This window comes from Symphodus melops (assembly GCF_947650265.1).
Source record: "Symphodus melops genome assembly, chromosome: 19".
NCBI lineage: Eukaryota > Metazoa > Chordata > Actinopteri > Labriformes > Labridae > Symphodus > Symphodus melops.
The window spans coordinates 16,052,971-16,079,946 of NC_136709.1; the positions used below are offsets into that span (position 1 = coordinate 16,052,971).

At 39.8% G+C, this 26,976-nt stretch overlaps 3 protein-coding genes across 5 annotated transcripts in view; 1 reads left to right on the plus strand and 2 right to left on the minus strand.

Annotated features, from left to right (window-relative positions):
• Nucleotides 1-1,107: 1,107 nt before the first annotated feature.
• Nucleotides 1,108-15,564, minus strand: LOC306840114 (phospholipase B1, membrane-associated-like). The gene is made up of 42 exons (XM_079369196.1): nucleotides 15,453-15,564; nucleotides 15,266-15,329; nucleotides 15,072-15,135; nucleotides 14,913-14,947; nucleotides 14,289-14,355; nucleotides 14,143-14,191; nucleotides 13,112-13,177; nucleotides 12,953-13,018; nucleotides 12,815-12,870; nucleotides 12,652-12,721; nucleotides 12,463-12,570; nucleotides 12,281-12,319; nucleotides 11,586-11,657; nucleotides 11,328-11,402; nucleotides 11,175-11,235; nucleotides 10,847-10,905; nucleotides 10,584-10,657; nucleotides 10,417-10,460; nucleotides 10,215-10,323; nucleotides 10,056-10,107; nucleotides 9,869-9,949; nucleotides 9,201-9,266; nucleotides 9,026-9,126; nucleotides 8,850-8,931; nucleotides 8,348-8,452; nucleotides 7,685-7,780; nucleotides 7,533-7,604; nucleotides 7,357-7,434; nucleotides 7,183-7,243; nucleotides 7,030-7,088; nucleotides 5,756-5,823; nucleotides 5,626-5,669; nucleotides 5,378-5,477; nucleotides 5,238-5,289; nucleotides 5,074-5,154; nucleotides 4,130-4,195; nucleotides 3,943-4,037; nucleotides 3,593-3,674; nucleotides 2,773-2,877; nucleotides 2,566-2,661; nucleotides 2,366-2,440; nucleotides 1,108-2,252 (listed from the first exon to the last, which is right to left on the minus strand). Exons 3-42 carry the CDS (start codon nucleotides 15,086-15,088, stop codon nucleotides 1,959-1,961), a joined length of 3,078 nt encoding a protein of 1,025 aa, XP_079225322.1. The 5' UTR covers nucleotides 15,089-15,135; nucleotides 15,266-15,329; nucleotides 15,453-15,564; the 3' UTR covers nucleotides 1,108-1,958.
• A 2,212-nt stretch (nucleotides 15,565-17,776) lies between these two features.
• Nucleotides 17,777-21,327, plus strand: LOC306840118 (protein yippee-like 5). 2 transcript variants are annotated; one of them, XM_079369202.1, is made up of 3 exons: nucleotides 17,777-17,953; nucleotides 19,042-19,213; nucleotides 19,328-21,327. In XM_079369202.1, exons 2-3 carry the CDS (start codon nucleotides 19,073-19,075, stop codon nucleotides 19,550-19,552), a joined length of 366 nt encoding a protein of 121 aa, XP_079225328.1. In that variant the 5' UTR covers nucleotides 17,777-17,953; nucleotides 19,042-19,072; the 3' UTR covers nucleotides 19,553-21,327. The 2 variants fall into 2 exon arrangements, with proteins under 2 accessions (XP_079225328.1, XP_079225329.1); XM_079369203.1 differs by having other exon boundaries at nucleotides 17,777-17,915.
• A 2,118-nt stretch (nucleotides 21,328-23,445) lies between these two features.
• lclat1 (lysocardiolipin acyltransferase 1) overlaps nucleotides 23,446-26,976 on the minus strand; it is a 290,110-nt gene continuing 286,579 nt past the window's right edge. For both annotated transcript variants that reach the window (XM_079369198.1, XM_079369197.1), the window contains exon 6: nucleotides 23,446-25,851. In XM_079369198.1, coding sequence (XP_079225324.1) covers nucleotides 25,325-25,851 — 527 coding nt within the window. In that variant the 3' untranslated portion in view covers nucleotides 23,446-25,324. The remainder of the gene's footprint in view (nucleotides 25,852-26,976) is intronic.

Genomic DNA, 26,976 nt, shown 5'->3' on the forward strand with positions numbered 1-26,976 from the left:
ACCTGTAAATATTTTTTTTCTTTTTTTAATTTTTGGTTTATTGTTTGGCAGATAGTTTTTTTTTATTCTACGGTAACATCTATGCAGCATAATTATTATGTTAAAGCTGATGATGATAATAATAATTATAATAATAATAATAATTATTATTATTATTATAATTATAATAATAATAATGACAATAATGATAAACTTTTTTTTATATATAACACCTTTCCAAAACAGGGTTTACAAAGCTCATATGTTTCCATTAGCGCACATCTATAGTATCCTGTTAGTGCATGTGTTTATATTTCAGCCTGTGTGTGTGGGTGTGTGTGTGTGTCTGTGTGTCTGTGTGTCTACCTGTGTGTCTGTGTGCAGTGTACCCTGTCTTAATGACAGACTGAATGTAAGTAATTTCAATAAGGTTATCTTCTTCTTTCTATCAAAAAAAGTCTCAATATCTGTTTATGTTTGCAATGTTGGAAAATAACGTGTTAGTCTTTCAAAATGTTGCTTTCATAAAATTTTGAATATGTATTGATTTGAACAGAAACATACAGTAAACTTATGTGCTACTATAAACAATGTTAAAGCCACTTCAAGTTGGGATATTTTAAGCAGTTTTTTTTCTGTATCGATATATCATATCTCGCAAAGTAATCAAGTATTTAATATGAAAAAATACACACAGTTAAATAAAAGTAGGGGAGTTAATTGACCACTTCTAAATGTATTGGAATAGCCGAAAATGAAAATAATGTAAGTCCAGATCAAAACTGTGATAAAACTTTCCAGCGCTGTGGTGCTTGCAACATTATTAACAGAAGCAGTTGGCGGCTTTTATCACTGTAAATAGATCATACAATAAATCCTTTAATGTTTTATCAGCTATCCATGTCACTGGTGATAATGGTTGCCTTTACACACTTACGCTGGTGTGAGCTTTTCTTCAAGCATAATCATTTGTGCATAGTGGCTGTTGTAGTTTATGTTATGAGGATTGTTATATTACCCCTATTACCTCAAAATTGTGATAGTTTCCTGGAAATGCAGGCGACGACATTCGGAGAATAATAAAATGGTGTCAAGTTGTTGGGGTGCCTCTTTAACAGCTACACTGGATGAAAGTTATTATGAATGATTGTACATTCTTTATTAAAAAATAACACTTTGTTACAATCAAATACATTTGAATTATGTAAAAAAAAACACAATAAAGCAAAAAAGAAATAATAGCTAATTACACTGTATTTCTAGACTTCTGTCAATACACAAAAAGGTTACATAAAGTCAGATTTATATGAACATGCTGTGACGTTCACTGCCTTAATGTATTAACAGGCTATTATCAATTGGTTCTGTCTTCCTAGTCCTTGAGGAGTTGGCTGATCCAACTTGGAGCATCTTTCATTTCTTTGCATCGTTCTAATAAATCATTGTTATTTGCAACTGGTGTCCTTCATTGTATTTGTCAGGGCCCTTGAGACAATGAATTTACATTCAGAAATTTAAAAAATGTTTTCAAGCAAGTTGTAAAAGTGTAATCCACAACTTTAATTGGAAAACTCTCCTTCACAGTGTGACGGTAGACCGACATCTTTTGTTTTTAGATTACAGTAGCAGAAATAAGTTAATGTGAGTGAGTAAATTCTAATATTTCATGTTATTTTCCCCATGTAATCTACAGGGTTTGTATTGTAGTGGTTGATAATTGCACTGCTACATTAAGTCGGTTGTAAGGCCAGCTACAACATATAAATACGGGATAATGCATCAAAATTAGCTGGTCTTATTTAATGCTTTAGTAGAGAATGGTGTTTTATCCCGCTTTGCACTGAGGACACTTTATGTGTTCCAGGTCTTTTTTTCAGATCTTATTACATATAACAAGCTTCATCATGATCTACTCCTTCTTTACATATGTCAATGTTTTCCCTTGAATAGTCCAGTCCAAAGCTACAGTAAGCAGCACTTTAAAACACAGTTCCCTTCATCTCTACTGCAGCCATCATCTTTCTTTTGCTCCTTTTGGCTCTGCAGGAGAGGAGGAGCCAGGTGACTCCCCAGCCAATCAGAACCCCTATTACAGCCAGTACAGCAGCGGACCATACAGGCACGTTGTCGGTGCAATCAGGGGGGACAGACGGGGCTGTGCCGTGCGTAGTGGATGATGGGGTGTGAGGTATATCAGTGCCGTCTGATTCGGGTGCTGACGTTGTGCTCAGACTGGGTAAGCTGTTCACTCTTGTGAAGATGAAAGGATGCTCCTGAAACATACAGAAACAACAATTACATTCTCTTTATTCATCTGTGTATGTCATACTGTACAGATAAATCAAAACCGGGTCAATGAGAAGTCCTTGTGAGTCAACTTTCTTACCTCAGTGGGGCACTTGAGGCTGTCTCGGTTGTTTCTGAAATTGTTGTACGTCTGTTTTTTACCCACCGGCTCCAACTGAAGATAAAACAGAGCACATGTTTGCTCAGCCTATGACTACATTTCAGTAAGATGTGGTTACATAGGAAGACTTTTCCAAACCCTTTCCCCTGTCAAACACAGTTAGCCTTTAAATAGCTCACCATGTTATTCCACAGAGCTGTAGCCATGTCAGCATGACCCCGTTCACTGAAGTGGAAACAGTCCTCAGAGAAGTACGTGTCATCAGGTCTGGCATCCTGGGGAAAAAAACATGACTTTTTAGAAATGATTCGCTTTCGGTGAAGGGGCTTGTGAAAGAAAAACTTCATTTGTTTTTGTGGAGGTTTAGATTCCCTCCCTGGACCTACAGCATTCAAAGGAACAACGGTGTTCTCAAAAAATGGCTGAACAACTACAGCAAAGTCCTCCCTGCCATCATAGCGACCTCCGGACACCAACTTTTCTGTCCCAACCTGAAAGAAAAAAAAAAAACATCATCAGACATGTTTTTAAGGATCATTTTATGATGGTGCTGTGTTGAAATTGTCAACATTACTTTTCTGCTATGTTAATTGTTGGGTTAAGATGTTAAATACTTTAGTACTGAATGTTGTAAATTAAAAAACAAAACAGAAAATATGGAAATGCAATTGATGTGCAATAAGGTGTCCTTCACTTCACTGGAGGAGCTATTACAGCTCCGCAATGAATCATTCATTAAAAGAAAATCAATCTCCAACATTTTTTGATAAATGATTTACCACTGAAGTAATTTTTTAAACATTAGCTGTTTCGAGGCTCTCCTCTCTATTTGATTTTTTAACAGTACATGATAAGTCCTGCATTGTAAACTGCTGGTTGGACAAACGTTTTGCTTCAATGTCCTGGGAATTGTGATTAGATATTTTTTCACCATTTATCAAAAATGAACACAGCTATTCTTCAACTTTTTGAATCTTTACTCAGCTCACTTGGCAGATTATTGTGATGAAAATCGAATTTTGAAGTCATTAAAAGTGACGGGCTGAAAAAAACTAGCTGTGACATCACATATCATGCTGGTGTGTTTCCATCTTTAAGTTGGATTTAAGTGAAGAACAGAGAAACTTTCTAATTACAAACTCTGTTGATGTATCTTTCTCTCTTAACCTGAGTAGAAAAAGCTAAACTACCAGCCTGTCTGCTGACCTGTAGTTCCCGATTGATCCGTTTTATTTCTGCCAGCTCGGGGGAATCCTCTCCTGGCAACAAGAAGCACGGGCAGACGAACCTGAGGATAAAGTGTGAAAGAAAATACACAGCGGATTTTGTGAAATAATTTGATTAAGTATGACATAATGCTATACTTTAGATTGTTCAAGTTTCGGGGATAAAGTTTTTGGGAAAAAGTTTACTTTGAATAATTACTCATTATGAAATAATTATTTTCTGAACATACTAGTTTGATCAAAAGTGTTGTTGTTTTATTATGTTCCCGGGCCTCAATGGCTTCTAATTCATTTAGAATTGATCCGCCATCAACGGCTGGATGAACATACTGTTGTAAAACATTGCATCCGAGACTGTCCCTTTTGATCCTGCGAAGACCTTCAATTTCAAGGATTTCCAAGACGTTGACAATAGTCCTGGGAACCTAAAGCCAAAGAGTAAAGAAGCATGATCTTTAAACAGTGGACAAAGAGGGAAGGACATGTGTGCCTCTAAATCTGGAAAACATCATTTTACCTCTTGATAAAGCATATCTAAGCTTGTCATCATATGGTGGACGTAGTTCTGAGGCGACAAAGAGGCCTGCAGTTTCAAAAAACAAAAGGAAAAATAAGACACACAATTCACAAAGCTTTTAAGTAATTTATAGTGGACATATGCACAGTCATTCCCTTTCTCTGTCACAGATTTGCTCTTTGTGGTAAAAAAAAGGGCAATCATTAAGGCACAATTAAAGGAAACTTGCAGAGTTTGGGGAAAAAGACGGCTTATCACCTAAAAGAGCCAAGAGCATGCAACATGCATGAGCTTACGAGCAACAGCCAACCCTACGCTGTCACTACAGACTCGGAGCTCATCTTAAATTGATGCTGCGCTTTGATATTCTGCTTCAAAGCACAAACATTAAAAGAGAGACTGCCCTGTCAGTGGAGCGTAATGGAGAGAGAGTGAGAGAGAGAAAGTGAGAGAGAGAGAGAGAGAGAGAGAGAGAGAGAGAGAGAGAGAGAGAGAGAGACAGGATGAAGAGAGTCTTGGTTGACCTCTGCCTTGTTTATGCCTCTTGGAGAACAAGGCCTGTCACTGTGCCCCTGTGATTGTTTAATGCAGACAGAGGCTGAAACAGAAAAAAAGAGAGGGGGGGGGGTTTGCATCGGAGGGGTGAAGTGACAGAATGTGCTCACTGAAAAGAAACCGTGTCTGCTCTCATCTTACTCTGACACAATAAAACAATTAGAGGAGGTCTGATAACAAAGCCTGATTATTCTGCGCCGGTGTGCTGTCCCCTTTAGCGAGTGATATCATGAGACGGTTCTAAACGCAGCATCACACAACACTATGCAGGATGTATTGGCACTGTGATGTGGTAGGAGACAGATTTTTAGCAAATGGAGGGCTTTGATATTGCCTCTCATTCATGAATCATCCTTCATTTGATGGGAAGCCTTCTTGAAATCACTTACACGGTCATTGCAGTACTGACACAGGTCATTGCCTCCGATGAAGAGGGTCACCAGTTTCCAGTCATTCTGAAAATCCATTTTCTGTTTATGTAAAAAAGAAGAAGAATTAGAATTTTTCCTACACTTTCCTACACTGAATTTTTAGAGTGATAAAATCTACTTACAGTATCATTTTTCATCAGACCAATCAGGTGTCGGACCTGCCCTGGGATTCCCCTGTATCACATAAGAGTATTTTCAAGGCCTTAAACAAAATATTCAGTCAAATCTTATAACAGATCAAAGCCATACGTAACAAACTCACGCTATTTTAGCTCCTGATACAGCCACATTAAAGCCAGTCTGTCTTTTCCCCTGGCCCTTTGACACTCCTTTGATATTAGGATTGAACTTCTTCAGAATATCTGATGGGAAAAAAATGCAAAACGTAGGCAAAACTTCGTCAGAGGATACCACAATTAAGTTTTTTCATAGTCTAACTCTGCTATCTAGTGGTGCGAACGGGTACAACATGTTAAAACAAGTACAGCACAGACTAATAAGGGGACTTACTCGGTAATGTTGTGACAGTCTCAAGTTGTTTGTCTCCTCCAATGCTACACATAACAAGACAAGGGTGGTAATGAGTAAAAATGTGATGCTCATGATTTATTTTCTTTTTAATTGGTGTGCAGTCTCTAACCTCCATGACACCCCTCTGTACTCAGTCCTTAGCTGCAGCAGATTCTTTGCTTTAGCACCAAAGCCAGTCTGCAAGCAAAACAAGACGTTATTTTAGACTCTTGTCCTCTCTTTCTTTTTTCCAATTTAAAAAATAAAGATACTCTTTCTTGTATATTATTTTTATTTATCTTGAGGAAAATAGATTTTTAACCGTACGTGATTATGAATGATACTCATTTCACTTTGAACGGGCAGAACTTTATCACTAGATTTAGGGAAGATCACAATGATGCAAAATATGGGAAACTGAAATTAGTGAAAATAGTGTGAAGTAAATGATTCACAAGACAACAACAAATGTATTTATCAAGTCGGTCTTCAGTCAGGATCTCTTTTATTATTACCGTAAATTCCGGACTATAAGCCGCTACTTTTTTCTCACACTTCGAGCACTGCGGCTTCTACTCCGGTGCGGCTAATGCATGGATTTTTTATGGGGGACAATGAGCTTCTGCCGCAAAAACATTTGACTTCGTCACGTCGGATCTTAATATCAGTCATTTTGCGCTTCATGCACGCACCCTCATGATGGAAAACACACGGAGAAATACATATGATGTAGCTTTCAAGTTAAAGGCGATCGAGCTGGCTGTCAAAGAAGCTAACAGAGCTGCTGCACGTTAAGATGACACTGACAGTGACAACAGAGACTGAGGAAGTGAGTAATGAAGTCATTCTGAGGCAGTGAATGGATGGACTTTTTCTTGTGAAATATATTACGGTCATCTTTTTCATCAGCCGTGTTACAGACACCGTCGGCTAGGCTTCGTATTGTAACGGTTCATGTTGTAAAGTCAGTAGTTGATAATGTGTTCATAATTCCGATTATGTGGAGAGTCAGTGAATGCACCAGCGAGAACGTGTTGAGTGGCTGTATGAGAGAACGCTGGGGGAGAGAGTTGGATTGTTACGACAAGTGATGTGTTGCTCTCTGCTGTAAACGGCGTGGTCACGGCCGACAGTGATCGGGTTATTAAAAGTTATTATTTGAACGCTCTCGTCGTCCTTTAACGTCCGTACGGACGCTACAGTATTTGCGGATGTTACCGGTAGCCTACGTCTGTGTAAATAGCTCTTGTTATAGCGTGGACACCTGCGGCTTATAATCAAGTGCGGCTTATATATGTACAAATACATTTATTTACTTATTTTTAGCCGGTGCGGCTTATATCCAGGTGCGCTCAATAGTACGGAATTTACGGTACTCGTTTGTTATTATTTGTTCCAATTTACCGTAAGGGAGTCACCCAGAGCAGCCACCACTTTGATGTCAGCTGGTCGTATCCTGTGAGCTAAAAAAGAACAATCAACATACAGTAGGCATATTTTACATCCAACCCTTCTATTTCCTTTATTTAACCCCTGAGAAACAAGGCAAATGCTTACCTGAAGTGGGTACAGTGTTTGACGGTGCTGTGTGTTGACAGAAAAAGTCAGTTCCCCAGTTCTAACAAGTTACAAAGACAGAATTTAATTATTTATCTTGGTATCATGCATTCATAATGTTGGCTTTACATCCTGAGGCTGTGTTGTGTGAGAGAGACAGAAACTTTGACTTACTGTGACAGGAGCAGGAGTAGGGGGAGGGCCTGGAAAGGTGTAGTTACTGTTGATGGCAGTCCTAATAAATGGGTTGCTCTAATAAAAAAAAAAATCACAGAGTTATCATAGACTAAAAGAAAAATCAACCAAAACCAGAAATGTTATAATGTTTAGTTTTTACATTAAAAATGTACCTCAGATGGACACTTCAAGTCGATGCCAGCTGTGAAGTCTTGTGTAAAAGTTTTGTTGCCCACCGGCTCTAACTAAGAAAAAGTGCAAGTCAGTGATCATTTTTAATCCTCGTAATACTAAAACTTAACACTAGTAAACCAGTATATCCTACCATGTTGTTCCAAAGAGCACGAGCCATCAGGGTGTGAGCTTTCTGACTCAGATGGAAACAGTCGGGCGAAAAGTACGAGCGATCAGGCCGGCCGTCCTACATAATATGAAGATAGAGGGGTATGTGTTACATATTATTCAAAATACATGACATTCGTCCCTAGCTGTCTATAAATCTAAAAAAAACGTTATCCTCGCCATCTTTTGCCTGCTCCACCCAGCTCAAACAGGCTATTTGAAGATGTTCCCTTTGCAACATCACTAAGAGCAGTAACCCCTCCCCCAGGTGGGTGACACTCCCACAACTAGGTGGTTTTTCTGCCCCCTGAGCCTGCGTTCTCACCGTAAATAATTGGGCATGGTGCAAGAAAGACCACACTCTTCATGCACCTCCAGAGTGGCGTGGTCAGACACAGCTCTTTTGCAAATTTAAGCTACAGGCACAGAAACAGCCTGTTCTGAGCAGGCTGCTAAGATGGGTTTATAGGCAAGCTCAAATACAGCATCAGAGTTTACTTTTCGCAAGAAACTTTACAGATATGTTTTGGGGAGCTCTGAGACTTATTTAACCTTGTTGAAAAGGAGGACTGACTTCAATGAAAAACTAAAGCAAATATGCAAATGCATTCGGAATATTTAATGTCTCCAGTGAGTCTTCTCCTACCTCTAAAAATGGAAGGAAAACCTCTCTGAAGAAGGGCTGCAGCACCACGGTGAAGTTGTTGTGAGTGTCATAGCGCCCAGACTCGATCAGCTCTTTCATACCGAGCTGGACACAAAGAAAGAAGAAGACAAAGAACATACCTCAGCTAAAATGTAATGACAAGTCATCAGCTGATATCATTTCTGGTATCTGGATCGAAACCTTCCGAATGTGATGTCATACTTTTTCTATTAGTCTCTGGTTCTAAACTAAGATTAGAGACTGAATGGGGGTTAACTGGTGTTTTTATGCTTAGACCATGTAAAAAACAAAAAGAGCAGGAAATAAGGGTATATGTGTTTAGATATAACAAGTACATTATAATCAAAACACAAAAATCACAAATGTTGCAGTACATCAAAAGTTTTACATAGGCTAGTTGACTGATATCATTTAAAACCTTAATGATACTTCTAAACACTTACAAATAAGAAACACAAACAAACAAACTGCTGTTTAGTACCTGATAGGCTCGATTGAAGTCTTTGACCCTCTCCAGTTCTGATGATCCCTCTTTAGGCTTCATTATGCAGGGGCAAACTAAACTGAAACATACAAATAAAACCCTTTTTAACGATTATATGATAGGTGGTTTTCTTTTGTCCAGCTGTTGATTTTGAACAGCGTAAAGTCACTGACCTTACAAACCAGGTTGGACAGCCTAGAGTTTTATCATTGTGCAGGTCACGTAGCGGTACAATATCCAACAACTCCACCAGGTTAACAATGGCCCGAGGCACCTGGATTGTACAAGAACATTACGTTTATTGTCTGTAATTTGGATTATGACAGAATGCAGAAGAAGTAAACATACTTCACTGTGGAGGATGTCCAGAGCTTGGCGAATGCGAGCGACAATGTTCCTGGGTGAGAAGAAAACCTGAGAAAGATGAGGCAAACATGAAACCTTACTACAGCGCATACATAGATGTGAGAGTTAGTCAATCTAGACATTACATGGACACCATTTCCAAATGTTTGCTTGTCGAATCTTTCTTTGTTATGAAGTTTTGTCATTTTATGTCTCTTCTTATCTTGAAAATTGGCGATGGTGATAACATTTAGAAGACTAAAGAAGTAACAATAAAAAACACAATATAGATAACCTGATAGAAACAGCCTGTTCAGGACCAGAGGGCACAAAACGCAAACATATATAAAAATACGATTTGAGGCAGGACGTCAAAGACTCAACAGAGAGCTGTCCAGCTGCAGGCGGGACAGGGATGACCAGCTTATCCTGGTATATAAAGAATTACAGTTATCAAACTGGGAGGAGATGAACGCACAGACTACTGTCTCTAAGTCACTTAATGAGAGGATGGGTTTTTAAGAAGTAGGTTTCAAAAACATATATCAAAAAATATATCTGTATTTTTTTTCTCTCTTCAAGAGAGAGAGATAGTTTGAGCATGTGAACGTTAGCAAGGCATTACATCCAAGAGTGTACAAAATGTGCATGAACAAAATATAAATGCTCACACTGTCTGTGCAGAAGTCACAGATGTCGTTGCCTCCAATAAACATAGTGATCACTTTCCAGTCGTTGTGGAAATCGATGTGCTGTAAAGGAGATAAGAGGTTAAAGCTGTGTTCAGTTGGTAATTGGGAGCATAAAACGGAGATAAAGGTTACATCAGAGCATATCTCTAGTTTAATGAAGTCTTACCGGGTCAATTTTCATTTTGTCCACCACGATGCGCACCTGTTGTACCATGTCACTGACAATGCACAAGTTTTAAGGTAAAATATGTAAATTCTTTGTTCAGCTGTGACATAAGTTGTGCTGAATTTAAAGTTATGAAATGAAGTGAAAGACATGACTGACCCACTCTTGGCTCCTGCCACAGCCTGATTAAGGAATGCTGTGGAAGAGTTCTGGTTACCGATTCCCTCAGAGAAGCCTGTCAGGTTTGGGTTGAACTCCCTCAGGATGTCTGCAGGACGAACAGGGAGAGCAGAATGACATTACATGTACAGTAGGCAATGCAATAAGAATAATTTACAATAACACAAAAGGGTGGTCTTACTTGGCAGAGTGGTCACTGTTGTAATGTTTCCATCACCACCAATACTAAATAAGAGGAGGGAAAGGGAAGAAACAGCTTCTAAGTTTTAAATAAAGATACATCACCTGAAGTGCTTACATATTGTACCACACAAAAATTCAACAAAGGTATTCAGTAGCTTATCTCACCTCCATGACAGTCCTCTGTACTCATTAATCACTAACAGAAGGTTATCATTCTTTGCACCCACACCATTGGCTGCCTGCAGAAAACATCAGAACAAAACAGAGGGAAAATGTAGTAAAACAGACGCATATGTTTTACATATATATATATATATATATATATATATATATATATATATATAGAGAGAGAGAGAGAGAGAGAGAGAGAGAGAGAGAGAGAGAGAGACTTCGACAAAAAAAAGCAAGTGATAAAGGGAAGCACTCACAGTCAAAGAGTCTCCTACTGCAGCCACCACCTTAACATCTCCAGGTCTGAGTTCATGAACTACAGAGAGGATACAGCATGTGAGCTCAGTCAGATTTAAAAAAAAACATAAGAACATAAGAGAAGCAAGAAGAGAGCAGAACATAAGCAGTAACACCAAAAAAAGCTAATAAATAAATGACTGTCCTGGTTGCAAACAAAGATTATTGTGAAGAAATGGCAGTCGAAACAGAAAGGCACTCTGATGCAGCATCAAAATCCTTTATCAAACCGGGATGTGTCTACATGTTTCAACTCAACCGAGTCTTCGTCAGGAACAAAAAATGTACCTGATGTTGGTGTATGTGGCGATGGACTGCGGTCAGTGCAGTTGATTTCAGTTCCCATGACCTGCAAAGACACAGTCAAGCGTCTTCACATGAGTTGAACTGTGTGTGCTGGTATTTTAAACTGTAGTTATGAATATGAACCAAAAGACCCACAGATTCTGCTAGCGGAGAGTAATCCAGCTCTCGTGTAGTGGGGGAGTTGTTCTGCGTCCGCAGAAAAGGCCGTTCCTGGGAGAAGAGCGAAAAAGAAGTTAGAGAAGGAAGAGCTGAAGAGCTGAAATCATGTTTTTTTTAGGTATTTCTCTGTAATATTCTTGCTCATAAAGAATGAAGGACAACACATTGTTATACCACAATTAAAACCAACTTGTTTATCTCGAACTTATCAGGGGAGTGGAGGCCATGCCTCACCTGAGTAGGGCAGGGAATACTTATAACGCTCATGTCCATGACCTCTGCCTGACTGTCTGTTGATGGCTGGATCTGGAAGGAAACAAAATGATTGGTTTAAGTTTTTAAGGTTGTGGTGGGACCATTCAGCACAGCCAATAACTGTAACAGTCCTGATTACATATCTAGTGTATTTAGAAATAGATTTGGAGCTAACAAAGGTAGTGAAAGTAATCATAAAGTTAATCTTTACACAATATATGTGATCTAATATCAGACCAATAAACTGCAATCATCCAGCTCCATCTTAGCTTTGCTTTGATGAGTTATGACATATCTTATCTGTTGGTTATTTTACGACTGAGACACGAGGTCAGTTTGAGTGTCAGAACAACGTGCACGAATGTTTGAGGTTTTCAGCGTTCTGGCGAATGTAAACATACAGAAAACAGTGCATTTAACTGTCATTTAATACTTTTTGATATGTATTGTCACAGTGTTGTAGATGTATTTTAATGTATCTCCATAGAGTGGTTTGGGGTTTTATGTGATCGAAATGGGTTTTTTACCCAATAGCCCAACAAGGGACAAGAGTTGGAATTTAGCAATAGCTAAATACTCTTTATGTAGCACATTGGTTTCATGCTTTGTATAGAAACAATGTTAAATTGCATTGTACCAAATCAATAAATCCAATCCAATCAACAACAACGTACCATGTTTGTCCAAAGCTGAACAGCTAGCTGGTTAAGGTCCTAAAAAGAAACATACAACACAGGCTGGTTTTACATTAGCCAAATCAGGTGTCATTTATGCATTGCCCCTGGCAGAGGGTCTGCATTACATGAAGTTGTTTTTGATTATAAGTGTCATCTGGTGATGGCTTTCTTCTTCTTACAGAGTCTGAGATGTGTTCAAGGATAGCAGGCGTCGACTGTAGCACAACAGTGAAGTCTGACTTTTCGGTGTACCACTTTGGATTTTCCAAGACATCACTGAGAGAATCCTAAAATTAGACATGTATTGAGTGGGCAGACAAATGTGATGTAGATGATGATGAATGTACCGTCAATTTAACAGATTTTACCTGCAGTGTTTTCAGGAGAGTGGCTGTCTGTAGTCGCTGGTTTATGCTTTTATCTGTCACACATTCACACCTGCGACAACATATAGAAAGCATTTCGCTAGTCATGTGAAATGTACGTTTATCAAAAACAAAACACTTTAATTGTTTCAATTTAAACACTCACTTTTCCTCTTGAGAATTCATGCTCCAGACCACAACATGAACTAGAGTGCGATGCACCTGTAAAAATACAAAACTCCTCTCAGTTTTTTTTTTCAAACCTTTTATCGATGCACGGCTGATTTAATAAAAAGCGGAGTACCCGTTTCTTCAACAACGTCAGAGCTGCTTCCACCTCCTGCACAGCACCTTTAACATCTGCAGCCACCTGAAGCACATAGTAACATTTTTACATCCTCCTCACATCCTTGAGCTCTTACGCAGGCAACACTGAGCATGATTTGTTCAGAAGGAATCTTACATGTGGTGAACAGGCACAGATGGAATCTGCCGAAACATACAGCAGCACAAACGTCCATTCAGTCTCCTACAGAGATTTTAAAAAAAAAAGAGCAAACTGTGAAAGTTCATCTATTGTAAAGTGTCTGGGTTTAAGCTCCAGGAAAGCACACCTAAAAGTGTGTGTGGCCGTTTTTCCACCAATGAGTGGATTTTGTGCAAAACAAATGCTCGCAATTGATTCAGAATCCTAAAAAAAGCCCTGGATTGACCTCACAATCTATTTAAGTCAGAGGTTACACTTGATTTCAACAATAAGGTTCTGGGTACCCCAATTTTGAGCAGCTCTCACAGATTTTGAGTTATGAGTTGACTTTAAATCTTTTCACATGGGTTATGAGACACCTTTATGAACACAATTGTGAGGAAATTTCTTGCTAAGGCATTTAATCCCAGATTTTTTTTTTTTGCAATACCCCATCACTATCACTTTAAGACAGTACACCAATTCAAAATTAACCCTCACATTATTTATTTTTAAATGTGAAATAATGGGATTTCAAACATTCAATTAAAAGTGCAAGTAATTCCAATGACCTATTGAAATGTATTGATTAATGTGGATTAAAAAATGTAAAAGTTTGACAGTCCTTGGGTAAAATAAGATGATTACAACTTGGATTTCCTTGCTATGACTTTACAGTGATAACCAATGAGATGTCAGCAACCTGGTCAGTTTCAAAACACTGTACATGTACAAATCTGTACCTGATTACAAGACTGAAGATCAACCAAAAAGAGGTAGTGGCATTTATTCTTTAAAATACTAAGTCATCAACACTTCTGTTTTGGTTAAGTTGCCTTGAGATGACATTTTAGGATTCTCATATAAATCCTGAAACTATACATTTATTTGCTTAAGTAGGACGCATACTCTGTTTTTATTGACGTCATATTGTAGTGGGTAAACACACTTAGTTTACAGTTATCTTCATGTTAATTAGAAAATATATGGGACATATATAAATGCATGCTGAGTGGGTTAATGTGTACCTGACGTGAAAGGGAACTGGACAGGTCCTCAGCTTCCTGCAACAAGCTTCTACAACACAAACGAATATGTGACAAACCTTCCGAGAAAACCTTTTATAACATGTATCTGTGTTTCTGCCTGTGTGTAAGGTGCATGTTTGTGTTACCTGGGCTGCTGTGAGTTCTGATCCACATGTTGAGTGATACCCTCAGGGTTAAACATCGACAGCAACTCTTGAGAACGCACACAGACACAACTGTTAACACCGAAGCTACCAAGTGCATCATTCTTAACAGAGAGTAGAGAATTCACATGGTGCAGCTGTTTTGGTTGTGAAAGATGTTCTTGGTGAAAGCTCCATTCAACATGCTGAGCTTTATGTGAAATGAAAGTCAATGACCTGTGTTTTATAGCCCTCAGTCACACTTTGGAGATAAACTTGACTAAACGGCAGGATTATTGTTCTGAAACCAGTGTGACAACACTTCCTGCAACATGCTCTTGAATAAGACCTTGAACCAAGCGTTCTGTGAATTATAAAAGCTTCAACTTTATGGCTGGATAATCCCTTTGTACTGTGGAAAAAGTGTCTCGTTTTACATCTCATCCCAGGCTAAAGTTAATCGATGACATAGCAAGATTATAGCAGCAAACAAGGAAATTAAAGACAAGGACTAGCGCTTTACTAATTGTTGCGAAACTATCGTAAAAGTTAAACTTCAACCTGAAGAACGTGCTGATATAATCTTGTACAATTATACGAGCAGCTTGTGAGAGTGTATAGGCTTACCAGCTACTCTGTTGACCACTCTGGATGCTTCCTCCCTAATACAGAAAAAAAGACATGACATCATGATGACAAGGTGTTAACTTTGAAGCGGGCAGTTTCACTTTCAATGAATCAAGTCAATAGAAATGTATATATGCTCTCTTTGCATGTGTTTTCTACCTGTGTGATGGTGGCATTCCCAGGACGTAAACAGCCGAGACATCTGCAGGTCTGAGAGCGTGAACTGATGGAGACAAATACAGAAGTCAGCAAGGTCGTGATGGAGGACTAGAAGACTTGTTATCCCTTAAATTTGATCATGAATGGGATCATTGATAAACAAGATTAATGGTGATTAAAGCAGATATCAGTACCTGAAGAAGATGGGGTTAAGGGGGCAGGTAATGGTGAGCAGAATAAGGGTGTGTAACTTTCTGTCTGTAGCACACACACAAAAAACAAAAAAACTCCTCAGCAGGGCATGGACACAATTTCATACCATCATAGGTTACTTTTTGATGATACATTTTTAAAAGAAGATACATGTTTCTCACACAGTACCTCCTCTGATTCTTCTGTAGATGCTTCATTTTTCTGTACATTTACGGCATCTAAACATGACACAAAAAAAAAAAATTATACCAAAGAGTTCACACTTGAAGATGTCATTTTTACAATAACATACAGCCTTAGAATGTAACTAGTAGAAATATAAACAATATAACACATTCTTTTTTTTCCCATTTGACCATGCAATAAACAAACAACAAAATTAGAGCATATAAAAAAGGACATTTTCTTCAATGTTCAGTTACCTTTACTTTTTGCGGCTGTCAACAGAGTACGCTCAACCCTTGTGATACTAGGGTCTTTAAAAGTGTTTAATTTACTATTTTCATGTTTGCACCTGAAACCAAACTTGCTGCATTATTTACACATAGGAAATATACTTCTCATATCATACAGAAAGCCAACAATTTGTAATGAAAAGGTAAAACAGCAAGTGTTTGTACTTAATACTTTCATAAACAAATAAAGGCAATGGTCTGAAAGCTAAAGAGGACCTTAATGCATCAATGACCAGTATAAAACCAATCACAACTAACCTGAAATAGATCTACATATTGAATAAACACATCTGACCCTTTACAGACAGAGCAACAGCTAAAGGGAAATAAAATAAAGCTTTACCTGTAATGTGGACACAAACCCCAACAATGATTACAAGAATCACGAGGGCAGATCTGCTGTTCATGATGTGTTGAGATACTGAACACCATCCACACTGAGGGGTTTGTGTAATGTCCACCTCCTTTTTTCCCTCAGAGAATAAAGAGTGTAGAAGTGCCCTGTACCTGTGAGGGGTGTGGCGGAGGAACAAGGCAAAAAAAGGAGGGAAGCCACATTTTATATGAGATGAAAAAGGATCAATACTGTGTCTTTCCCTCCTCCTATTCTCATATCTCAATCTTATCTATTTATCTGGATAAGGATCAACCTGAGCAAAGTTATACCACCTCTACTTTATCTCTGTATCTCTGTCCAGCGACTCTTCTTGTAAACCTAAAGGATAACTACATGTTTTGCAATAGACCAGTGTATACATAGTTTAAAAGGTCATTGAGACGTCATGTTATGGTTCTCACTGTAAATCCCGAAAAAATCATCAATAAATCACATCATTCATTTAATGGTTGAAAAAACAAACAATCAAATGACCTGTTGTTAACTCAAATCTTATCATAGTTTGTGTACAATCGCATTTTGTGTCCATGATGGGCAAGATCTTATCTTACATATAAAGGTATCAAATAACGTAACAATGTACAACCCGGCTCGTCTGTAAAAAATGTTGTGATTTAAAATCTTTAGCAATCATCTCTTGAGGGTTAAAGTTCTCTAGGTGTTTAGAGAGTTTACATAATTGTACAACAAACGTCTTATTCAGACATAGCATAGGACAGATACAATCTATCATTATGAGCAACAGAACAGTTTGTGGACACAATGATAGTAACCACAGAGATTTTCCAGGGCAATGCATACATGTCTAAAGCTCACTTGGCGTTAAAAGCACAAACAAACTTGTTTTAATCAGCATGTTAAATCTTAGTTTTTGAGCACACAGAGAAATCTAATTGTTTATGTTGACAGATGCATGCAAAATCTTACGGATGAACTCTTAATACCCACTTTCATTTCATACAATCTTTTAGTATAGCCATTTAACTTCGAGCCAGAGTATATGCTCATTCACGAGACACTGGTGTTTCTTAATTTCACCAGAGTGACATAAGACTTGTTAACGACCAGGGGTCTATAAATTGATTAGACTGCTAAATTTCTTTATGAGTTTGTCCTTTGATTGGCTTTGCAGATAGTCGGAGCCTTAAAAAGAGTAACGCAACAGGTTATCTTGATGTTGTGATTTTTTTTCAGATTGCCATTATGCAGCAGGGAATGTTTGCAGTTTGTGATGTTATGTTATGGTAAATTACTGTGTAAATTACTAAGTGTTTTTTTTAATTTAATCTATCTGCATTTTCCAACCAGAGGACTTCAAGTTTTTAGCCAAACTTTGCATGTCTGATATGTTTCTGTACAACTAGTGTATAAGAACATCTCTAGACAGACAGACAGACAGACAGACAGACAGACAGACAGACAGACAGACAGATAGACAGATAGATAGATAGATAGATAGATAGATAGATAGATAGATAGATAGATAGATAGATAGACCTGAACGGTCATGGCGTTGACTCCCAGAACAGCCCTTCATTGTGTTTTCATTGAAGACTAATAAATGTGTTTTTCTCTCTCCTCTCTGCTGACACCTCGTGGAGCAGCACGCACGAGCCGCTTCGTCAGGTCCAGGCCTCTACGTCATAACCGGATGTTGATACCAGCTCGGAGCGCAGCGCAGACAGGAACAGCTGAAAAAGAACAACAAAGCCACGAAGACGACGGCACAAACAACAGATGTGCGTCTGTGTACCTTAAACATCGGTGACATCTGCACAGGTGGAGACGTCTTCTGCCACTGAAACATATTTGAAAAGGTATGGCGTCATCAAGTGAAGTTTCGCAAACATAATTTTGTTTTGTTGTTGTTGAAGCTGTTAGCTGCAAGCTAACGTCACGATAGCGTCTTTTGACTTGTTCAGCCAATGCCAGGCCACAAGAACAAAATGTCTTGGACAACAACAGCATGGAATAGCTCACGGGGTCATATGTTTTAGTTATGTGGCAACATCTGAATGATTGGTGCTGTATTTATTTTACAAAATCTATTTTCCTGCAGTGCCATTAAACGCTCAGCTGCCATCTACAGTCAACAAAAGTGCTTAATGAGATCATTAAAATGCTCAACATGGAAGTAGAAGCGATAAAGACAACTTCAAATACAGTTGGATAAATACCTGATAAGCTAGAGTCTGTTTTTTTTTTGTTTTTTTTTCTACTGTAGGCTACCAGAAGCTGAACAGGTCATACAGTATGTGTTGAATAGCTGCTGATGTTGTTTATAAACGACTGATTTCTTTCCTTTTCTCATCCACCTCAGAGAACACAGCTAAACCACTTTTTAATCTGATATACTTTACACACTACTCTGCAGTCTGCCCTAAAGGCTGACATCTAATATATGTACCTAAAGGAATCAATTAGTTGACGCAAACATGTTGTGGAACTGTTATTCTTTAAAGGGGACATATCATACCTTTTATTTATCTTTTAAATAGTCCCCCTGTGTCTTAAATGAGCATGCTAATTTGTAACACACTGGCTGCTTATTAGTATTTATTGAGTGCTTATAAGTACCTTACTCTATATGACCATAATCTATAGCTAATAGGCCAATAACTAAGAGTGTGCCCTCAATACCCTCCCAATTGCTGCTTATTGATAGAGATGTGCTGTACATGAATAATGAGCTTAATATGCTTTGCTTACTTTGACCTTATAATGGCCATACTAGGAGGCAAAGAATCCATCACATGGCTCATAACTGTCAAACTAGCAATACAAGATATTTGTTTTTTTTGAGTCTGAGTCTTTGATTGATTGATTTCTGTTGCAAATTGCTTAAAAACATACTCAAACAAAAAAATTAAAATATAATATAACAGTTTTTTTCTCTCTTATTCAGCTTTAGTTTATTCACACCAGGAGATTTTACAATGGGACGTATCTTCTTGGACCACATTGGTGGCACACGCCTCTTCTCCTGTGCCAACTGTGACACCATCCTGACCAACAGGTCTGAACTCATCTCAACACGTTTCACAGGAGCCACGGGCAGAGCTTTCCTCTTCAACAAGGTACAAGGAGACGTTTGCTATGCCGAGTTGTGACATTTCATCTTAAATACATTCAGTGTTTCATTTCCCTCCTTTAAAAACATGTGTGCATACTTGTGTGTTTCACCCTTACAGGTGGTGAACCTGCAGTATAGTGAGGTGCAGGACAGAGTGATGCTGACTGGAAGACACATGGTGAGGGACGTCAGCTGCAAGAACTGCAACAGCAAGCTCGGTTGGATTTACGAGTTTGCCACCGAGGACAGTCAGCGGTACAAAGAGGGACGCGTCATCCTGGAGAGGGCGCTGGTTAGGGAGAGTGAAGGCTTTGAGGAGCATGTCCCCTCAGACAACTCATGAGCCCTCGACCAAGGATTGTTTGTTCCTTCCCTCCTTCTCCTCTCTCCCTTCACCTCTGCGCTGTGCACCTCCACCTGCAGACTTAGAGCTCAGTGAAGTTTTAGCTTCGCCTGCCACACCCCTTCCCCTCGCTCTGGTCTTTGACCTCTGCTAATTAGAAGATTTGGTATGCTGGCTCTTTTCTATGTCAAAAGTACTTCCTTATTTATGTATCACAGAGCGCCATCCTTACCAGCTGGGAGCACAAAAACGGGGGTTGCAACTTCAGTTGTTGAAGCGTTTCTGCACGGTCACACGGAAGTTTTCACGACTCTGCACAAGGCATGCTCCTCACTTTTATCTCGCATCGTTATTAAACTCGTGCATGATACAGTATAAGACAGCGTGCAGCATCACTTGGTTGTTTGGTTTATTTTGATAACAGGTAGTATAGCTGAGTATGTCCGTCATCAAGCCAAGCCTACACATTATTCTAAATGAGCTGTAAATGTGCATATTGCTTTAATGGGGCTAGTGCTTCTGTGTCGTCAATTTTGTGTCAGTGTATTCGTCACTGGTGGACCCTGGATGCAGTTAAGACCATGATAGTTTCTACATATCCGTTTCTTTGTAATTAGCCCGTAGTGCAATTATTGTAATTGTGTTTAAAATCAGTTTCCCATGTAAAGATATCATAAGGACTGCACAGATTGATGTCATATTTGAGTATTCATTGTTGCTGTTTATGATAATCTGAGTTTAATTTTCATCTGGCTCACATTTATATTGAGTGACCTGATTTGCTTGAAGTCAACGCAAGGTGATAGAAGTGTCACATTAATGCAGTATTTAGTGTGGAAGCGAAAAGGAAAGTAGACAATCATACAAGTGGCCCTGCGGTTTTATTCAGTTAAAGCGCTCTCTATCTGTTACTATTGTTTCCATGCCTGTGTGCTGTGCAACATGTCACTGTGGTGACCTGTGATGAGGAGTATTTACCTCTCTGCCATGTGTCTCCAGTGTGCCAGAGGAGACTACCTGCTGTCAGAAGGACAGGATAACGACTGTTTGAAGTAGCCAGTGCAAGGTGAAAAGCGAACAGACAGAAAGCAGCAGACATCCATTCATCATTTTTTAACTTTAGAAATCATCTCCTGGTGTTAAACTAATTTTAGGATAGTCACACATGTTTTTATAATCCTCGTTTTAGGGCACGTTTTGTTATAAGATGACTTCTTTCTTATAAAATCAACGCAAAGATGCTTCAGTGGACTCTGTCATCTCTTACTATGCCAGAGTCTCGATTTTTATTAAAAAAAAATATGTGTGTGGCCATGTGAAGATTTAAACCAAAATGTCAAATTTTTACAAAAAAAAAAATCTCAATCTGTGTGACATTTGATTCTTGGAGTGGGTTGTGGCGACGTGGCCCTGGTGAGACTTTGTGCCATTTCAGATTTGTGCATGCCTGCAGGCGTAACCCAAATGGTTCACCCTCCACTGCTGACACTGTCCAGATTTCTTGCCTGACTTTGAAAAGGTCCCCAAGTCAGTGGCATGTCCAACTCGACTCACCTCGGCTGTCCAGTCAATGACAGATTTGATTATCACTTTCTTTTCTTATGGATCATAGCTTCTTCTCGACTTACTTTTGGTTATTATTTTATTGATGGATACATTTATCTTACTGAATCTTTTATGTATAAGAGGTTAGAAAAGGTGAACTTCTTGTATGATATTGCAAGGTTTTCTTTGATGTGATTTCTAAATAAACATTTAGTCTCCCAGGATTAAAAGTTTTTGTCTTCATTTGTCTATTTTTTTGCCCCCTTTTTGAATGTATTTGATATGAAATGCGCCAAATAGCAACATGCGGCCATGGGGTGCCTTTCCTTCACTGCTATTCATTTTCTTGTCTGGAGCTTGTTATTTATTCTCTTTTAGCAAGCGCAATCAAATAATTGTCCCATTTCTTTTCGATGGTTATATTTTAAACAGATATTCTAAAAGTTGTGTTTGGATTTACTTAAAACTGAGAAACTGTTATATTGACTTCCATAAACAAAATGATCAGACCTCTAGGTGGCAGCAGGACACACAGAGAGACAGGCTGATCTCTGAGGATTCTTCATGCTGAATCCCTCGCCTTCCTCTGACGTTCGCCTGCTCGTCTCTATAGAGTTTCACTGCAGTCTGAAAATGTCATATTAATGATTTTAGTCTGGAGCATGAAATTGAATGAAGTGTGCTGGTAGATAAAAGCACCGAGCTATGTTGAATGAGTTAAGACTAGAAGTAAACGAAATAGAACATCTACTGTATGACAAAAACACTACATGATCATTTTAAATTGTCTTTTAATCCCTTTTTTTTCACTTTCCACTGCGGTTTGACTGCATCAGGTTCATAAATAGGCAGTGACGACTCCCTCCTAATCCTCCCACTGATATTGCAGCGCTGCCGTAAAGTTATTTTTAGCCCCGATCCTGTTGGATGGTTTCTTTGTCAGTGTGTCTGTGTCACAGCGGTGGAAACAACAACGGGTCTGCGTCTCTGCAGTCACTCCTGGAGACATCCCTGCACCAGACAAATAATAATTATGCCGATGAACACAGACACAAAGAGCCGTGGTCACTGCCCACTCAGGTTGCTTGCTCTTGTTTTGAAGGATTTTGTGCATAAACGGAAACAGATTGATGTTTTTATGACAACATCTAGAGACATGACTAGAGGGGAGACAACTGTCACTGTTCTGCTTTTTAATTCAATGCACTCTTTGACTTTGTCCCTGATTAACCTCAGGATTATCTGCTGTCTATACTGAAAAAGCCAATGGGCCAGATAAGGATAATTACACTGGTGTCTTGATCCTATTAGTGGAGGTGCAACTGGATTGATGTGGCACAAATCTAGATATAACACAGCCCTGACGTGTGTTCACAGCGGAACTAGTTTTCCTTCGGCAGGATTTAGGGCGTTCAGATGATTGAAAAACGATGTTTTTGAAGTTCTCATGCCTGATGACTAGAACATGTTTTGTTTCCTTGACCCACAGTCTTTGAAGTAAGTTTAATAACAAAAATAAGGCGCACCGCCGAAGTGAAGCGCTCATGTGTCACAATGTATCATGCATCTTTTTTTCCGCCCACCGTCAAAGCTATCAGAGTTAATTTGGAGATATATTCAGAAGAAGAGGAGGATTTGAGAGTGAGAGGAGAAACCAAAAAAAGAACCAGGAGCATAATTGCACCATGACCAATTGGCCCATGATTCATTCTCTGGACAGCTATTTTAGCTTATCCTCTCATTTTGACTGTCTTTTGATTCCATGAGATGTCAACATCATGTCCACCTCTCCCTTTCTCCCCCCCCCCCCTCAGGAGACTTGAAATATAGAAATAAACTCCTGTCTTTCCATCACACACACACACACACACACACACGAGTGACATCATTCTATCAGCAGGAGAAAATAGCATGCTTTCCATTGACATCACTCTACATCCCGTTGCTAGGAGACAGGGGAGTCAACATTAGTTACTATGGAGACTGCACTTCACCTTCAAAGCTCCTGACCTTTTAGGTTGTGCACGGTAGATGAGAATGTGTGTGTGTGTGTGGTGTGTGTGTGTAAGAGACAAACGGGGGCTCTAGTGTTGTGTAACATGAGCATCCAAGGTCCTGTTGACTCAGTCACTGCAGAGTGAATATTACAGTACATTCTAGAAAAACACACCTCCATGTTCAGATGAGACAACGGAGGTGAAGTTGTATAATTCATGAATAAATGAGAGAAAAGCGACCGTCACTGTTCCTGAGCAGTATTAACACAAGCTCTTACATCATTCATCGACAGATCGAGTGTGTTTACGAGGAGTTTCCAGACACCTGAAAGTAAAGACTGGAAACATTAATGAGTTGATATAGTATATTTATTTATATTTATTTATATATATATACATACACATTTTATCCTTTAAGAAACCAACTCCTAACAGTGTCTGCTGTGTTTACCTGAGGACAGAAACTTGAAAGAGGTCCAGCATCAAAGAGTGATTGTATAATGAGCAACAGAAAACAGCATGTTTGAGTGTGTCACATTGGGAATTTAGCTGGTTTAAGCTTGAGGAAACAGTAAAGAACCATGTTTAGTAAACTACTACTACATGCTGATGATAAAGTTATTAACACAGCAGGATCACAGTGACTACAAACAGCCCCTTAACACCTCTAACTACAGGAGCTTCAGATTCAGAGAAAGAAAATAAAAAAAGTGAGGTTGAATTTGAAGGACATTTTAAAGTGGTCGGCTTGAATACATTTTACAGTGGTACAGAAATTGCTACAGACTGTCCCAGACACAAATGTTTCATAACTCCCTTAATTAACATCATTGGATGGAAGGAGAGTCGGTGGCTAAAAGCGTGGCCGAAGAGCCGCTCCAATCTCGTTTCAATTTCTGTCCTTTTTTGGCACAATTGGAGCAGCTTTCTCAGCTGTCATTTGCTAATTGAGTTTAGCAGGCGCATCAATGCCAGTCCTCTACAGAGGGACACGAGCAGAGGTGGGCATTACAGGGCTTTTTTGGATTAGGTCGAGTTCAGGGCCAGTTTTCCACTCCAAGTCTGGTCCTGTTTGCCACCCTTCACATGGAGAGGGGTAATGTTGTCCCAACAGGACATTCTTCCACCCACCAGCACCACCCACATCCTGCCTCTTAAAAGGCGTCCCCCCCCTTCAGTCCCTGAAAGGGCACAAAGCTCATCTACTTCTGCTCTCATCCACACGCAACATCTCGGTCGGATCTTTGATCTCGACGAGTTGATGACTACAAGTGTTACACGAGTGTGGCTGTGACGGGCGTCTCTGCTGGGTGGAGGTTGACGCTACTCTCACCTGACAAAGACGCATTACATTCTGTTTGGTTATTCTTTTTTTTCTTTTTTTTTGTACTTTTTCCACCTTTGGCGTTAATGTGCGAAAACTGCCTGAAGAAACGAGCAGAAACGACACCATTTATGTTTCACGAGCTGTACAGTTTAAAAAATCACGACAGGCTTTCTCTGACTGACTAAACGGGAAATATCCATTCCCCAACATGTATAAAAGGGTCAATATACCCCATAAAGGTAAACAATGGTACACAGACTGGATATACCTGTATAGACCCTCTCTGGAATATCACTCCGACATGAGACCACTTATACTAACTTAGTCTCATAAGACCAGTGCAGTGCTGATTTGTATATTGATGAGAGTCAAGTCATCATAAGTACGGGTGCTCTGTGCTATGGCTCTGCTCCAGAATACATGACACTGATATAAAACAAAGGGCAACATAAACAATAAAACCAGTTTCTAAGACATGGCAACAGTAAAACAAATACCAACAGAATTTTCTTCTCACACATTTTGACACTGAGGTTCTGAACGAACCACCCTAATAAACAACATTAACTCATAAAATGCACAAACAGTGAGCTCAATAACAGCAATATGTACAAGGAGAGACAATCACAGGGAAGTGGCACATCTTGCGGGATGCTTTTGTCAAATCCAGCACAGCTAAATGTACATTACATTCCTCTGATTTCTTCTTTATCTGAAAGGTAAGCTTTTCCTTTAAAGCCATGCAGACTGTCAGGAGGTGAACTCATTACTCCCTTTCTAAGGCATCGAGCCTTGGCTCCCTCTGGGGGATCCTTAAGCTCTCAAGAAAGCTGAGTTCTCAGTGTTCTCGCTGAGCCGAGATGAAAACAGGACTTTTTCCCCAGTCGTCCCAGTCTTCAATCCTCACTGCGTCTTCCCTTCCAGCACCTTGCTCTTCTCCCCTACATCAGCAGCCATGGACTTCCAGTACCGATGGCAGGACAGCTCCAGCAGCTCCACCCCTCCAACCAGCTTCTGTTGGGCCATGTACACTCCGACCATGACGATGAAGTAGAGCCTGAACTGAGCCCACAGCCACAGGCCGGTGAAGCAGAAAGCAATGAAGCTGGTCCAGTACAGCAGCGAAGCGGTTTTGATCAGAGCCACGCGAAGCTCCGACTTACAAGGCGGGACACGAGCCACACCCTCCCTGTCGAACGCCCGGGGTTGGCCTGAGTAGAAGTCCCTCAGACGGTTCTCCTTCTCGGCCCAGCGATCCCGACACCAAGACTCTAGGTCGGAGGAGGCGGCGGGCAGCGAGTCCACAGGGTAGCGGCGGACGTGGAAGTGGATCTCGCGGGGGAAAAGTCCCAGGATGAGGTGGCGCTCGGTCTGAGGGATGTTCTTGGGGTATGCCACTGTGATGTCATGGACGGCATCCAGGTTGTCTCCTAAGAAAAAAAATAAACACAGTTTGAAATCATCAAAAAAAAAAGCCAGACTTCCTGACACACGATGCGAACATCAAGCTTAGCGTACAATATTTTGTTTTACTTTTAATAACTATTCTGCATGGCACCAGAAAGCACAGTGGTTCAGTTATGTGGCCCATGTACAGAGGCTATAGTCCTCACCGCAGCGGGTCCAAATCCAACCTCAGAGCTCTGATGCTCATAACTCTCCTCGACTGTCTTAACCAATAAAAGGCAAAAATGGCCAGCAAAAAAAAAGAGAAAAAGTTTCAATCCTATATGACAGATGCTGCCACAGCCTTTTTTAAAATCTCCTTCATCAAATGTCTCTCAATTGATTCCAGAGTCCTCATGACGACTCAGCTGCCAGGATTTTTAAAATCCGGCAAAATCATCGCAACACTCAACCTTACTGACAACCTGATGATTTGATCACTTATCTGTTCTTTTTATTCCGACCTTTGTCTCGCAGTTTGAACTTTGATGATTATTCATGGTTTTAGTTTTCACATCATAAACCTGCAAGGAAACTTTGAAACTATTTTCTTTGTTCAAGATCCATAGATCAGCGAAGATGTTTAAAATACCGCCTCTTGCTCCATCACGTATGTACGGCTAATTATCCAGGAGCTCTATACCTTTAAAACCAACCGTGACAGTTCTTGCGGTGTCCTTACAACAGTGCGATGACACTGAATTAAGAACCAAGTGGACAGGATGACACCTGCCAGCGCCTGCTTCTGTACAACTCAGCTCCACCGCGGTAAAAATAGAGCTGAGAGGGGCACTGTGCACTTGGACAAAGAACAACATGCACAGCACGTCAGTCAGCGGTGCGGTGTGAGAGAGAGAGGAGATGTTGCCAAGTGTGATGACATCACACTGATTCACAACACCTGCTCGGAGAGTTAGTGCCATGCTCTGCATCCAGGGCGGCTGAGGGACGAGACAACCAGAGGTGGTATTTAAGAACTCTGGAGGAGTGCCAGGATTAGCTCATAGGGAAACATGAGAGTCTCAGGGGTGTTGTAATGACTGGCTGTAGGATGAGGCAAAGGTCTGACACTTTGAGGAATAACAGGTATGATCATTGTTCCACAAACA